At 43.8% G+C, this 15,526-nt stretch overlaps 2 protein-coding genes across 2 annotated transcripts; both read right to left on the reverse strand.

The window, feature by feature from the left end:
- Positions 1–8,729: 8,729 nt before the first annotated feature.
- Positions 8,730–12,922, reverse strand: LOC149982728 (uncharacterized). Its single transcript, XM_090239221.1, has 4 exons — positions 11,935–12,922; positions 9,865–10,944; positions 8,999–9,280; positions 8,730–8,962 (listed from the first exon to the last, which is right to left on the reverse strand). The coding sequence occupies exons 1-4, from the start codon at positions 12,920–12,922 to the stop codon at positions 8,730–8,732; spliced, it is 2,583 nt and encodes an 860-aa protein (XP_090095347.1).
- Positions 12,060–14,220, reverse strand: LOC149982729 (uncharacterized). Its single transcript, XM_090236900.1, has one exon. The coding sequence runs from the start codon at positions 14,206–14,208 to the stop codon at positions 13,537–13,539; it is 672 nt and encodes a 223-aa protein (XP_090093026.1). The 5' UTR covers positions 14,209–14,220; the 3' UTR covers positions 12,060–13,536.
- Positions 14,221–15,526: the final 1,306 nt, after the last annotated feature.

Consider the following 15,526-nt stretch of genomic DNA (forward strand, 5'->3'; position numbering starts at 1 on the left):
TATCAGCAGAATCCACGTTTGTTTAAGCAAGTCAGCCATATCAGCTATGGTTTTAAAAAATGATTATCTCCATGGTGCTGAAAAGAAAGCTCTGCTTTTGGGACAGCTTTATGTCGACCCTAACAGTTTGTGGGCACCGTTTGTTAAAGTTATAGTGCAATTAATGTATTGTTTAGTGTTGTGTTGTGTAGTGGCTTTGCTGGCATTAATCTAAAACATTTTGGGGGAGTTTTCCCCACCAAGATGTACATGCTGCAATCACCACTGGGTGGGTGAATTATAACACACCAACCCTGTTACCTATAGATAGACAGTCTAGAAATGTTTAAACTATTTACATGTGTTTGGTAAGCTTGCATTCCATTCCCCCTGTGTTGTAATAACATATTAAAACATGTAATGACGCATTCACGGACTGTTGTTAAACACACTGATAACCCATGAATATACACTGCTCCAAACCCTTTGGGATGGGCTACAAAGACAAAGAACTCTGTCAAGAACCAATGGGATACTGACAACAGGCTGGAGAGGACTGTCTATCACCTACGAACAACCAACCAGGAGCCAGGACTACTAGAATCTACCTACGTCATTTCAATGTATAAATGTACTGCCCAAATATGTGTTACGCCCTCTTTTTCCGAAACCTCCCTAAGAGTGGACGATAGGAGCCGTGCTTATGCTAGATTAAAGTGCCTCAAATATACCGTATCCGCCTTGTCCAGAGTCTCATCTTGGTCTTGTTTCTCCTATAACTAATCATTGACAAATTGGTAGCAGAGGATGGTTGAAATCCATGAATTCGGTCCATAGATTTGATGAGAGAAAAGACAAGTTGACGACAGATTCTAGAAGGACGGGCGACCTGTCTACAGGAGCCATCGGGGATTCAACTCGCCTCAGGAAACTGACCAAAGAGCTCGACATTATAAAGGTACGCAGAACCGGTTTAATCGAATTCTGCATATTATAGTATAATCAATATCCAAATTATGGTCAGAAGTACTGAGTGCGTGAGTATGAATTGCCGTTAAATTTATGAAAATTGTTCCGATAACCAAAGGCATTTGCATAATGATATCTGTGTAAATATATTGTTCAAATCTGATTCAAATAGTCCTGCAACAGTAATAAAATTACTGGGTGTCGTGGTGAGGAATTGGAGGACAGAATGTGATATGATGTGATATATTGTTTAAAATTTAATCCAAATAGGCTGGCAGTAGTTGATATGTAAATCGACTAGGTGTTACGGTGAAGGATTTGATAACAGAATTTGATGGAATGTGATGCACTGTTTTAATCGGGTCCAGATAGTCTGGCAATTTTCGATGTGGCAATCGTTTAGGTGTTACGGTGAGGGATTCGATAACTCAGTGAAATGAAATATGAATGAGATGATGAAATGTTTTGTTAATTGATCGAGACGTATATTTAAGACTGTAACTAGTGGAGTAGCATCCCACTAGGAGCAACAGTTAACAAGCTAAATAATTGGACTAGGAGTGAAGGAATTAAACCTGATCTCTCCAGATTAATGTCACTGATTCACCGTTCCATGAGACCGAGGGATACTGACCACCGGCTCTAAATTTGACCGCCGAGTCAAAAGCTTGGGCGGGGCTGTGCGGCCGCCGTGCCGTGTAACGAATTGATTTCTGTTCTCTTTGTGCTGTTGGGGTTGCCTAGAATTAATTTGACAAATATTATAGAAGGCATTTGAATGCATTGACATTGACCCAAAAGTAGGTGTTTGGGACACTAACATTTCGCCAGGCAGTAGAAATGTGTGAACCTGTAAAATTACTCCAGTAAAATACCCTAGACGCATAATTATCTCGCGAATATCCCTTTGCGATATTCTAGTACAGCAATTCTACAAAACTCTGTGTGCACGAGGGTGAGACACGAGAGATAAGTCTGTGTGGGCACCAGGGATACATCGCTGGTTTCGACCAAGTGACGGGCTAAGTGCACATAGTTGCGGAGGGCCATAGTGCAATGTGCAACATTTAGTTGTTTTTAATTGTTTTACATAATTTTTTATCGGACCCAGACATAGTGAATCGTCAATATGGCCTCAATTACCGTTCCCAAACTCAAATTCAATGAATATTTAGATCAGAAAATACAGGAAAGGGCAGGAGGAAAACAGGAATATAAAACAATAAAGAAGATATGGGGGGAAATTAGGCTAAGATGGACCCAGGCAGGTTACATTGGTGGAGTTGCCCCATCCAGGGAACAACTCAGCACTATGGAAAGAGAATTAGAGGAGGCAGTCAGGCACGGGAGAGAGAGTGAGGCAGAAAAGAATAGCAGCCATTTTTTTTCAAGAAAAAAGGAACGAAGGAGAGAGAGAGAGCGGAGGCGGAGCTGAGAATAGGGACATGGGCAATAGAGGAGACAAAAAGGACACGCCCACAAAAGAAACCTGATATGATGGGGGTGCTTGCTGGGGCCTTAGATGACGTCAGAGAAGGCACAAACAACAACCACAACACACCACCACCCACCGTGACCACCCCATCGGCCCCGCTCTCTCTATACCCGCAACTGCCACAGGAAGAGAAGACTGAAGTGCCACCTCCCTATTCACAAAATCCATTCGCATACCTCCCACACAACCCATTTAAAAACCCACACCACACCAGCAGCCATACAGGCCCCGGTCTTCATGGTGAAGGGAGGACAGCTAAAAGGGAACATGACTGTGGGGATTCAAGAAGGCCACCTCGTCTGTGAAGAAAGGCCCGATTGCTCAAGCCCCACAGCACTACAAGGCCCAGGTGGGTCCCTGCTGAACTACCCACAAGGAAGGGAAGGTGGATCTCAACCGGGCCTCCTAAAGAGAGAAGGCCACGATCTTATTCAGTTCTCCTCTACTCCAAACACAGACAATTAGCTGAATTCATAGGCTTGACACAAGCACTGAAAGGAGAAGGAAGGGGCCTACCAACTTCCCCTACGCCCAGCAGTTGATCCACGCTTCGTTGAGTACCAGCCTGGGAAGACCGCCTTGATGGGACAGATGCCCAGCCTACATGGAGGAGCCTCTACATGGATACACTAACTGCAATGAAAATACTACTACCCAAAGCCACGAACACAGGATGAGGAGGAGGAGGAAGAGGACCCCCTCCTCTACAATACAACCACCCAGGGCCCAGCCACATGCAGCAGCAACAGCAAGATTACAACCAACCACAGTTTCAAGGTATGGCAGGGAACACCATGCCCTGGCCATAAAAGATGCCCACACTGTCTGAAACCCCAGAAGTGTACTGGCCAAAATGCCTACCCAACAGGGCCTGCCACCCCTCACATCCAGTTTAAGTTCAACCAACTGAAAGCTCAAATCTACACTGCACCCATATAAGACTCCCCAAGCTGAGATCCATTGCACACTCAATGCAACAGAAACCGATGACTGCCTCTACACTGCAGACTGGGACGAAGACAGGATGCACCTGACCCCTCCTATCAGGTGTTGTACCATTGTGTGTGGCCCAGAGGGGGTGGCAGCACCGGTCATCCTACGATCAAGGAACCTCCATGCACCCCTGGCCTGGACGGCTGAAGCATCAACAGCCATAGCACTCCTGAAAACAGATCTATCAGCGGCAGCAGCTCTGACTGCACCTGACTACAAGAACAAGTTCCATTTGGATGTTTCTGAAAGGGAAGGATTTACCTCATCCGTCCTATTCCAGAAACAAGAGGGGGAGAGAAGGGTCTTGATGTACTACTCTTCAAACTTGACCACATTGAGGTAGGACAGTCAACATGCTCCAGATACGTTGCTGCAGTAGCAAAAGCTATTGAAAAAACAGCTCACCTCGTGATGTCACCCTTCAATCAGCCATCATCCCTCAACCAGCATCGGCCAAATTAGCTGAAATCATCGGATTGACGCAGGCCCTCATCAGAGGAAAAGGAAAGACTGAATATCTATAGAGACTCAGCCCATGCCCATGAAGCAGTCCACACTGATGGACCCAGAACTTTTATGAGAAGCACATGGCCCCACACACGAAGGCAAACTAAAGACCCTCCAAAAGACCCTCACATAAAAAATATGACTGACTTATTTATTTTATGATTTATTTTGTGACGAATGCAATATTTGTGACAGACACAACCCAAAGAAACCATATCGAACACCAATGGGCTCATACCCATTACCTAATGCATGATTTCAGGTTATTAGCATAGAATACACAGACATGGGGGCGGATAAGGTGGTTAATGGGAAACAATACCTATTAGTGATGGTGGATAGGTTTTCCAAATGGGTAGAGGCAACTCCAACGGCGGGGGAGGATGTGAGGTCAGTTATAGGCCACAATCCCAAGATCTCATGGAACGCGCAAGTCAAACGTATGTGCCGGGTCGAAGTTGAAATGGGTCGAAGCCCTGCCCCTGGCGTTGATGGCCATGAGAGCCTCACCAGGATCAGGCACCCATCTCTCTCCTCATGAGATAATGACTGGTAGAGTCATGCCTGGCCCACCAAGGGAGGGAGGTCATATGCCCGCCCTTGATGTGCAATAAATTGTAATGTCTAATTATGTGAAAAAACTGACGGTTCTCTCTGCAGCACTCTCTACCCAGGTTCAAAAGGTCCCGGAGGGGGAGCTGCCGGGGGACACGCCACCACTGAAGGTAAAACTTGGAGACTGGGTAAGGGGAAAGGTCCACAAGAGAAAGTGGCTGGAACCCAGGTGGACTGGTCTGTACGAAGTGAAGGAGGTTACTTCACACTCAGTCCAGGTCAAAGGTAAATTGGGCGCACCTTGGCACCACCTCACACATTGTACACCAGCTCCAACCCCTTCCCGCACACTGACGGAAGTCAGAACCGACCTAAGTGGTCTACATTCGGCCCCAAATCTTGCACCTCCTTAGTCAGGGAAAATGGGAGGTTCAGCCCCATATTCACTGACTAAGTCACACCGTACTCCTTGGGAACGGTTGGGGATCTCCGGACCCCTGTTTGTTATTTTTCTTCTCATGGGAGGAGTCACTGTATGTACACTCACATGGCTTATAAACCAACAGATGCACCCACTACAGACTCACACACTGAATTCTACTCTGCCAGGTGAAACTAACTCTCTCTCTTTTCCCTCTTATCTACCACAAGACCATACCGTTTCTAGGCGTGAGGTGGGAGTCACTAAGTGCACCCCCCAGGAGTTGAAGAGCACCACCTTGTGTTTGCCTTTCAATGCCACCACCACCGTTTACCTGCCTTGGGGCCTTTTGGGTCATGCGAAAAATAGTTTGGGGCTACCTGCATGGACCTATTCCAGTTTTAACTGGTATATAACCAAAGGGGGATATGGTGAGTGGTCTTGAAAAAACTTGGTGGCAGAAACAGGGCATGACTGGTCCAGCTATTCCAAGGGACGGGTTGTTCTTGCCTGGCGCAAACGGCTTACATTTTCACGCACTGGTTTTCAACTAAAGCTGATTGTACGACCTGGGACCACTATGGGGTGTCAGGTTTTTACGTTGGCCCCATATGTATATACCGACAGGGCTGAAGTCCATTTCACACTATATATCTGTGTTACGCCAGAACCACAGCCTACTTCTGTGACGGTGCGTGACGATATGGCAAAGCCACATACCCTGCCCCAGCACAGGGATGGGTGGGGTTCTGCTGTTTTAGTGGTCACCACCCCTACCCCAGATGAGAACATTCGGGTTGCTACAGGTATCTCAGGTTTGTCTAACAATTGGCTATTATTGACCGAACAAGCAGCCAATACAACCCCCACTAGTTGTGTAGTTTGCATGGGTGCCCGACCATTGCTCCGCATTGTCCCGGCTACTGTCGAGATCGGATGTTTAATGCCCCTTATGGACCAAGACAATCCGACTGGTAATTGTTTCTTGTGGGATGCAGTTTACCCTGTTGTCTCCGCTACGGACAGGGCACCAGTATTTTCCTCTGATGTTGCCAGGGCCGAATTCTCCTGTATTAACATGACAGGGGGTATACTACAGTTAGGTTTGCTCCCTGTTGGTTGGTGTACAAATACTATCGTAGTAGTTGGTGTTTTTAAGCCAGTGATCAGGGCTGACATCTGGTGGTGGTGTGGGGGACCTCGGCTTTTTGACAGACCTCCCAATAAGGCTACGGGTACTTGTGCGCTTGTAACACTTCTACTGCCTATCTCTGTTTACCCTATAGGTGTGGGTGATTTGGTGACCCGGATACAGGCTGTGGACCCACAGTTTCTGCCTACCAGAACCAAGCGGGAAGCAGCCCTGACTGTTGGGGATCCCACGTATATTGATGCTATAGGTGTTCCTAGTGGGGTCCCTGATGAGTACAAGCTGGTGGACCAGGTCGCCGCAGGTTTTGAATCATCTCTCTGCTGGTGGTGCACTGTGAATAAAAATGTTGACCGCATTAACTATATACATTTCAATGTCCAAAAATTAGGGAACTGGACTCAACAAGGTTTTGAGGCCGTACATGGTCAACTGGCGGCTACCTCCCTTATGGCTTTTCAAAATCGCATTGCCGTTGACATGTTGCTGGCTGAGAAGGGTGGGATATGTTTTATGTTTGGGGAGCAATGTTGCACATTTATCCCCAATAACACAGCCTCTGATGGCAGTCTCACTGTTGCGTTAGAAGGACTACGTACCCTGAATGGTAAAATGAAATCCCACTCTGGGGTTGATACCAGCACGTGGGACTCCTGGATGGATGCATTTGGTAAATATAAGGTCCTGGTCTCTTCTATTCTGGTCTCTATCTCTGTGTTTGTTGCAATATTAACCCTCTGTGGCTGTTGTTGCATCCCATGTGCCCGCTCCCTGTTTTCTCGAGTCATTACTTCTGCTATTGCACCAAATAATGACCCTGCACTGATGTTCCCCCTCCTACAACAGGAGGATCCTCTGGTGGAGTTTGAAACATGCACATATGAGTAATTTTCACGTCTCTTTGGAGACGTGAAGAGGGGGACTACAAATTTCCTAAAATGTCCTATTCTATTTTTCTTACTTTTAGTTTTTGTCACGTCTAATAGACGTGAAGAGGGGGTGTTGTAATAACATATTAAAACATGTAATGACGCATTCACGGACTGTTGTTAAACACACTGATAACCCATGAATATACACTGCTCCAAACCCTTTGGGATGGGCGACAAAGACAAAGAACTCTGTCAAGAACCAATGGGATACTGACAACAGGCTGGAGAGGACTGTCTATCACCTACGAACAACCAACCAGGAGCCAGGACTACTAGAATCTACCTACGTCATTTCAATGTATAAATGTACTGCCCAAATATGTGTTACGCCCTCTTTTTCCGAAAGCTCCCTAAGAGTGGACGATAGGAGCCGTGCTGCACGTTTGCCAGATATCACTATGCTTGATTAAAAGGCCTCGAATATACCGTATCCGCCTTGTCCAGAGTCTCATCTTGGTCTTGTTTCTCCTATAACTAATCATTGACACCTGTCACATGGGGATCTATGGTTGATTCTAGATGAAATAGTCAACTCTGTTACAGTCAACCCTGTCACTTTATTTGGCACTTAATAGGCACTTACTATAGTATGTATTTGTTACTTTGAGATGGGAAACATGTTTTATATTAAGTTGAACATGTGCTCTTTATGACAGAATGTTAGAATTAGGTGAAATATAAAGTTACACTCCCCAAAAGGTACTCAATTGGTGGAATGACCCGAGTACTGAACTGGAGGTGGGAGAGCTAACGATGCGTCTACTGTTGCTCTCTCCTCAGATTCTTAGAGAAGCTATTTCAATCTGATATTTCTCCTATGGTCTAAAATAGATGTGTATAGAGGACTCCTCTCTAATATAACATGTCACACATTGTATCAAACTGATGGAATGTTAGGTGTCTCATTGAAAGTCTAACATCTACCATGACTACTGGATGTTTCAATTCTAATAAATAACAAAACAATCCACACCGTAACAACAATATTGCTTTTTTACTAAATGCTTTTATTAAAGAATAAAACTTTGCTAACAAAAATGACATCATCAAACATCACTGGCCTGACTTGAGCAGCTCTGCCCGGGGATGGAGCCAGCAACTTAGCTGCTACCGGTCCGGTCCAGGCTACCTGCAGACCTCCTCCCAGACCTCCTTTTCAGCACCTCCCCTTAACAGGAGAGGTGGTGGAAATGATCAGAGTTGCATTCAACTTGAATAAAGATGAGAAACTCTGGTCTGTGGAGCCACTGGTCTGAGGGGAGGACTTCTGTTGAAACCATTTCCATTTTTGGGATATTTTCTAGGACTGTAGAGGTGGTAAGCAGAGATGAATTTAACTAGGATACAGATGAGAGTCTCTGTTCTTGGGAGGAGGGTCACTGACCTTCGATGGTTTGTTGCCTGATAAAGAGGATACTTGCTGGCTTGAGGAGACTATAATGTTTTGAGGAGGAAATGTGGCTCGATGACTTAAAGAGGAGGAGGAATTATTGGGCGACACTTTTAATTACCAACGTAACCTCAGTGGAACTGTGGCTTCATCGAGTTCCAGCTCTAGGCAGACAGCACGTCAGGAAGGCTGTAAGACATCACAGAGACAGGTAAGTATCTATATATTTACATGTGTGATGCATGTACACTAAACCCTCACATTTGGATAATGTCACTTTTTAAAGTGATGACATGTATATTAACAGTGTAAAACATGAATAGATGTTTAAACATTCTTTACCTCATCTTAATTTTCTTCCAGATGCTTGGCTTTTTCTTTGTCTTGGATATTCGCTCTGATGTTTCAGCCTCTTCTGGAGCTTCTAGCTGCTGGCTGTCTGGCCCCCCCTGATGGTTCTCTGGCCCCTCCTGCTGGTTCTCTGAACTCCCCTCCTGATGCTCTGCCCATGCCTGTTGCCTCCTTGGCCTTTCCTGGTGGCCATCAGCAGATCCAGTGGGCTCTTGGCTTACTTGTTGGCCTGTGGCCCAGCAGGGCAACTCCTGACCGTGGTTGTAATCGTGGCTGTGTTGGGTGGTTAGACACCGGTTGTTGATTTGAGCATCAGCCTCCAGATTCATCTGCTCCAGGTAGTTTTCCTTCATCCTCTCCCTCTCCTCCTTCAGTTGTTGATGAGTCTGTTTTTTAAGCAGGGACCGCTCTCTCCACTGCTTATTGAAATCCTCCATCTTCTTCCTTCTCTCCTCAGCCTTCAGCAGCTCCTTCCTCTTCTCCCTCTCTCTCTCTGCCCGGGTCATGGTGGATGTTAGCCTTGTGTGTCCAGGGATGGCTGGGAGGGGAGAAGAAGTAGAGTTTACATTCAACTTAGTGGATCTGGTATCAACTTAAATGTAATGGACACAGGGAATGAAGAATAGAAAACACAATTGGATCTCAATGATTCTTTACTCTTTTCAGTTGAGCAAGGCATGGAATTTGTCAATAAAGTGCCATAATTCCCATCCCGAATTGACCTGGCCCTAAGTTGAACATGAGTCCAGAATGGCACCTATTCTTTGTATAGTGCCAGGGCATATGTGATCGCTTAGCGCCGCATGGCCACTAGTAGCCCCCGGATCCCCCCAAAACACGTTTTTGTGTGTGTGTTTTTAGGAACTCTTTCTGGGTCTCTACTTAGTCTTGAGAGTTAGACTAGTAGATGACACAAGGTACCATTTAAAAACGTGGTTGTTATCAGCAGTATTTTTCTTGTTATGTCAGTCAGTCACTCAATGAGCCATGTCAGCTAACATATTCTTTGGACAGTAGTTTTATATTGAAACAATGATGCAACATGATGACTGGTGTGGAACAAATGTGTGTAGAGGAGACTAAAGAGGATAATGTCATAAGTAGAGGGAAAACAGGTCTTACCTATGTGGACGATCTTATGGCCCTCCTCAGCCTCTCTCTGATACGTTCTCTCTATCTTTCTGAGGTTCCTCTTCTCCCACTTCTTGTTTACCCAGCCCACAGCTCTCCTTCGGATACTTTTATCAGGTGAGAGCATGTCCTCCTTGTCATCTTCTTTTTCCTCCTCCTCTAAGTCACCCCTCTTGTACTCAAGGATCTCCCTTCTTTCCTCTTCCACCATCTCCTCTCTTTTTTTTGCCTGTATTATTTCTTCTCTCTCTCTGATTAAAGATAAAAGGCATTTAATGGCTTTCTTTCTCTCCTCCTCTCTCTCTTCCTCTCTCTGCCTCTCCTCCTCTCTTAGTCTCAACATTTCTTTCTGTCTAGCAATTTCAATCTCTCGTTTTTTATCCTGCTCCTCTTGTTGTCTTGCCCTCTCCTGTTTTCTTTCCATCTCCAGCCGTCTTTCCTCCTTCTCCCTCCTGATTTGTTGTCCTCTTTCTATGTGTTCTCGCTCCCCCTTCAACACTTCTAACCTCCTCTCTTTACGCCTATTGAAGACTTCCCGTGCTTTTGCTTTAACATTAACTACTACATGTTTCTTCATGCTTACTTCCTTTCCTCTCTCTTCTCTTTCCCTGTACTCTTCCTCTGCTTCCTTAATCACTTCCTGCTTTTCTTCCATCTCTCTCTCCTGTTCTATCTCCAGTTCATTCTGTCCCTCAATTTCCCCCAAAATATTTTTCTGCCCTTCCTTTCTTCTTCCTGCTTCCTCCCTTTCTCTCATAATCATCTTTTCTTTCTCCATCTCTTTCTGTTGCAGATATTTTAATTCCATCTCTCTCTGATTGTCATTGTCTTTCTCCCTTTCTTTCTCCTTCTCCATTTGTTTCTGTCTCTCCTCTTGTTGTTGTCGTCTGTGTATCTCTTCTATCTCTCTCTGTCTCTTGTTCTCCCTCTCTCTTCCCTCCTTCTCCATGTCAATTTGCTTCTGTTTCCATATATTTTCTTCTTCTTGATCTCTCTCAAACATTATCTTTCTCTCCTCTTGTTGTTGTCGTCTTTCTTTCTCTCCCATCTCTCTCTGTCTCTCTTTCTCTTCGATCGCTCTCTGTCTCTCTTCTTCTCTTTCTTCCTCTTCCATCTCTATTTGCTTCTGTTGACATCTTTCTTCTTCATTCTCTCTTTCAATCTCTTTCTGTCTCTCTTCTTCTCTTCCGATATGTTTTTGTCTCTTTTCCATTATCTTTCTTTTGATCTCTCTCTGTCTCTCTTTCTCCTTCTCTTGTACTTCCTCTTCCATCTCTTTTTGCTTCTGTTTACATATTTCTTCATCATTCTCTCTTTTGATCTCTCTCTGTCTCTCTTCTTCTCTTTCTTCCTCTTCCATCTCTATTTGCTTCTGTTTAAATAGTTGTTCTTCATTCTCTCTTTCAATTTCTTTCTGTCTCACTTCTCTTTCCATGTTTTTCTGTCTCTTCTCCATTCTCTTTCTTTCAATCTCTCTCTGTCTCTCTTCTTCTCTTTCTTTCTCTTCCATCTCTATTTTCTTCTGTTTACATCTTTCTTCTTCATGCTCTCTTTCAATCTCTTTCTGTCTCTCTTCTTCTCTTTCGATATGTTTTTGTCTCCTTTCCATTATCTTTCTTTTGATCTCTCTCTGTCTCTCTTTCTCCCTCTCTCGTTCTTCCTCTTCCATCTCTATTTGCTTCTGTTTACATCTTTCTTCTTCGTGCTCTCTTTCAATCTCTCTCTGTCTCTCTTCTTCTCTTTCCATAATTTTCTGTCTCTTCTCCATTCTCTTCCTTTTGATCTCTCTCTGTCTCTCTTTCTCCCTCTCTCTTTCTTCCTCTTCCATCTCTATTTGCTTCTGTTTACATCTTTCTTCTTCAATCTCTCTCTGTCTCTCTTCTTCTCTTTCCATAATTTTCTGTCTCTTCTCCATTCTCTTCCTTTTGATCTCTCTCTGTCTCTCTTTCTCCCTTTCTCGTTCTTCCTCTTCCATCTCTATTTGCTTCTGTTTACATCTTTCTTCTTCAATCTCTCTTTCAATCTCTCTCTGTCTCTCTTCTTCTCTTTCCATAATTTTCTGTCTCTTCTCCATTCTCTTCCTTTTGATCTGTCTCTGTCTCTCTTTCTCCCTCTCTCTTTCTTCCTCTTCCATCTCTATGTGCTTCTGTTTGCGTCTCTCCTCTTCTTCTTCTCTCTCCATCTCCTTCTTCTTCTCATCTTCTTCTTGTCTCTGTTTTGGTATTTTCTCCATTCTCTTTCTTTCTACCTCTTTCTGTTTGTTGTGCTCACCCTCCATCTTCTCCTCCATGTCCATTTGGTTCTGTTTCCATTTATATTTGTCTGTTTCCATATTTTCTAATTCTATCTGCTGTTCCTTGATTTTCTTGAAGACTTCCTCCAATTCAGACGTATTTTTGTCATTGATGAGGGCTGTCTCCATCTCCATCTCTCTCTCCACTCTATTTTTCAACTCCTCTTCACTTCGTCTCCAATCATTTTCTCTCTCTCTGTCTCTATCAAATGTTCTCTCTGGTTCAGTCTCGTCTTTCAATCTAATCTCTTCTTTCATTCTCACAACCTCTCTGTCTAACACTAGTACATTTTGGTTAACCTGTTTCACTCTCTCATTCTGTCTTCTAAACGCTTCTTTCGCTCTTTCAAATTTGATTTTGTATTGAATCTCTTTTGTTGTCATATCTTCTTTCAGTCTCTCAACCTCTCTCTCCAACTCTTTTACCTTTTCGTTGACCAGTTTGACTTTCTCATTCTCTGCAATACGCATGTCTCTTTCTCTTTCAAATATGATTTCCTTCTCAATCTCTTTCAATCTCTCAATCTCTCGTTCTAACGCTTTTATCGTTTCTTCTGCCTGTTCCACTTTCTTCTTCATTTCTTGACTTTCCAATTCTGCTTTTCTCTTCCTTTCCATCTCCCTTTCTCTCTCTTTTTCCCTCTCTCTTTCCCTCTCTCTTCCTGTTTCAATAGGTTTGTTCTTCCAGGCCAGTCTTGGTCGCTGATCCTCCATGACTTTCTGCCATAGCCTCAATCTCTCAATCTCTTGCTTCATTTTAAAAGGTTAAATTAGTGATAATCTATTACCAAGACATACTTTCAAAGGATTTGCAGAGAATGATACACAGAAATACAACCTAGAGCTAGGTAATTGAATCAAACACTGGACAACATCAATAGCAGGGTCATTTTGATCAATTCATCTGGACAATTCATTGTCAATTAATGTATTATCATGGTTTGAAAAAATTATGAGACATTTTATGGAATCAATAATGTCCAAAATGTGTTCAAATACAAACACACAACCTTCTTGCCCATTCAGTTAGGGGTTTGAGAAATTCCTGTTACAATTTGTGTGATGTTACAACAATGTTGCCTCTGATGTTTATGCTTGTAGAAATTACTCCTACAAATGATGCTTCACTAATGCAGCTATTTACAACCTTCACAGATACAGTTATCAACAACAACAACAGTAATGACGTTAATAAGGAAGTGGATATTCAACCGGCAGAAGAAAGGCATAGGGGTTGAGATAAATGAAGGTTAGGTTCAGGACCTAGGGTTGGGTTAAGGTAAAGGTTAGGTATAGTTTCAGTGAGGTTAAGGTAAGGGTTAAGGAAAGGAATAAAAGTTAACACTGGGTTAGCGTACCGCTGTCTGCCACTATTCATTTTCAGCTGGGTAAATATACACTGCCTTATAACTAATAACAATGACATGTCTTACGTGGGCCAGTTGTAGGTCCACCATCAGTAGATCCAGCAGTTGTTTGAGTCTGTGGATCTCCTGCAGTTTTCTCTGGTGCTCCATTGCTTCTGTGGCTCTCTCTGCTTCCCTCTGTCTCGCTGCTTCCCTCTCTCTCTCTGCCTCCCTCTGTCTCTCTGCTTCTCTCTGTCTCTCTGCTTCTCTCTGTCTCTCTGCTTCTCTCTGTCTCTCTGCTTCTCTCTGTCTTTCTGCATCTCTCTGGCTCTCTGCCTCCCTCTGACTCTCTGCCTCCCTCTGGCTCTCTGCCTCCCTCTGGCTCTCTGCCTCCCTCAGTCTCAGGATCTCAGCCTTCCACTCTTCCATGATACCCCTTTCTACTCTACTTCTCCTCCTTTCATCTTTTAAAAGGGCTCGGAGATGGTCTGTCTCAAACTGTAATTGTTCAATGATCTTGTCCTTCTCCGTTGCACCATTCCTCTTCTTCTTTTCCTCCTCCCAGAGGCACACTTGGAGTCTGTCCATCTCCTTCTTCTGATTTCGGATTGTTCGATTCTTCCCCCTCAACTCAAGCATGTGGGCTTCCTTCTCTGTATAGGTCTTCTTCTCTTCTCTCGGGAAGTGAACCTCCATCTCTGCCTGCTTGTAGCTGGGAGCAAAGGAATGTCAACACATTATTTAGGAAGTGAACTCAGACAATTTACTACAATATTAAAATAATAATTCAACTTCTGCTCAATTTAACTGTCTTTAATAACACAAATCACACAACTGTGACTTACAGTACGTGAATGTGATGAGTTGACTGTCCATGATGGCCAGAGGTGGGTAATGTGTCACTCTGGTCCAGGGCGTTACGTACAGCTTGCAGACACTGAGCCTTCCTTCAGCAAGCCGCACATAATGCCCTGGACCAGAGCTAGGTTATGTGATGAATGACTTACAGACTGTTCCACATGATAGGAGGGGGTAAGAAGACAGTCCCAGTAGGAGACGGAGATCGTCCAGAAGAAGAAGAGGTGTCCATCTCCTCAGAGACTGCAGGAAAGGTCTACAAGTTTTATTTCTGGAAAATAAAGAGATGCCTTCATTTAGCAACAATCTGTGTTTCTATGTTTCTGTCACTAGATGATGCCATTGTACACAACATTTACTCACCAGGTCAGTGAATTCAGAAACAGTCTTCAGAGTTGAGTCCTCAAGCTCTAGCCTACAACCCATCATGCATCAGCACAACTAATATAATAATACCTCATCACAACTTCATAATCACAGTACACCTGGATTGTGTTCACAAAGTGTTTCAGGGTAGGAGTGCTGATCTAGGATCAGGTCGACCTCCTGTCCATCAAAACGTATTCAGTTTAATTTAAAAGACCTAACTGATTATTGATCAGCACTCCTTCTATGAGACTTTGTGAATATGAGCCTTTGTGAAAGAACCTTTCTGGCATATGCTGGCTAGACAGTACACAGACAATTCAGATAGTCCGACAGACAGAAAGAAGAGTAGATACAGATGGAGTGATTGATAGCAACAGAAATAACGAAGCGGATGGTTAATGTATTGTAAACTTTTGTAAATATTTGACTCACCTCAAATCACACGTGTCAAACCTCAGTTTTAGTGTTGAACCGAATAATATCCTCGGCATTAACTTTCTCTGGTCTGGAGCTGTATTGTTGCGTCATTTGGAACGCTTGAGCGTCATAATCCGTTCACCGCGCCTGCTTGATTGACAGCTAGGGGTTCTCCTGCGCATCAGTGTCCAAAGGTCGATAATGTTTAGCTACTCATAATTATGAAGACATTTATAACTATTTTCACTTGACTTTTATTTCGTGTATTTTTGCCAAAAGTTATTTGGAATTCTATGTTGTGTGATTTGTCTTTGTATGGGCCTAAAGTTCAATGAAATACAAACAGCAACCATAGCCTACAAACATTTCC

The sequence above is a fragment of the Oncorhynchus mykiss genome, chromosome 6 (assembly GCF_057628025.1).
Source record: "Oncorhynchus mykiss isolate SJ-2025 chromosome 6, ASM5762802v1, whole genome shotgun sequence".
Taxonomy (NCBI): domain Eukaryota; kingdom Metazoa; phylum Chordata; class Actinopteri; order Salmoniformes; family Salmonidae; genus Oncorhynchus; species Oncorhynchus mykiss.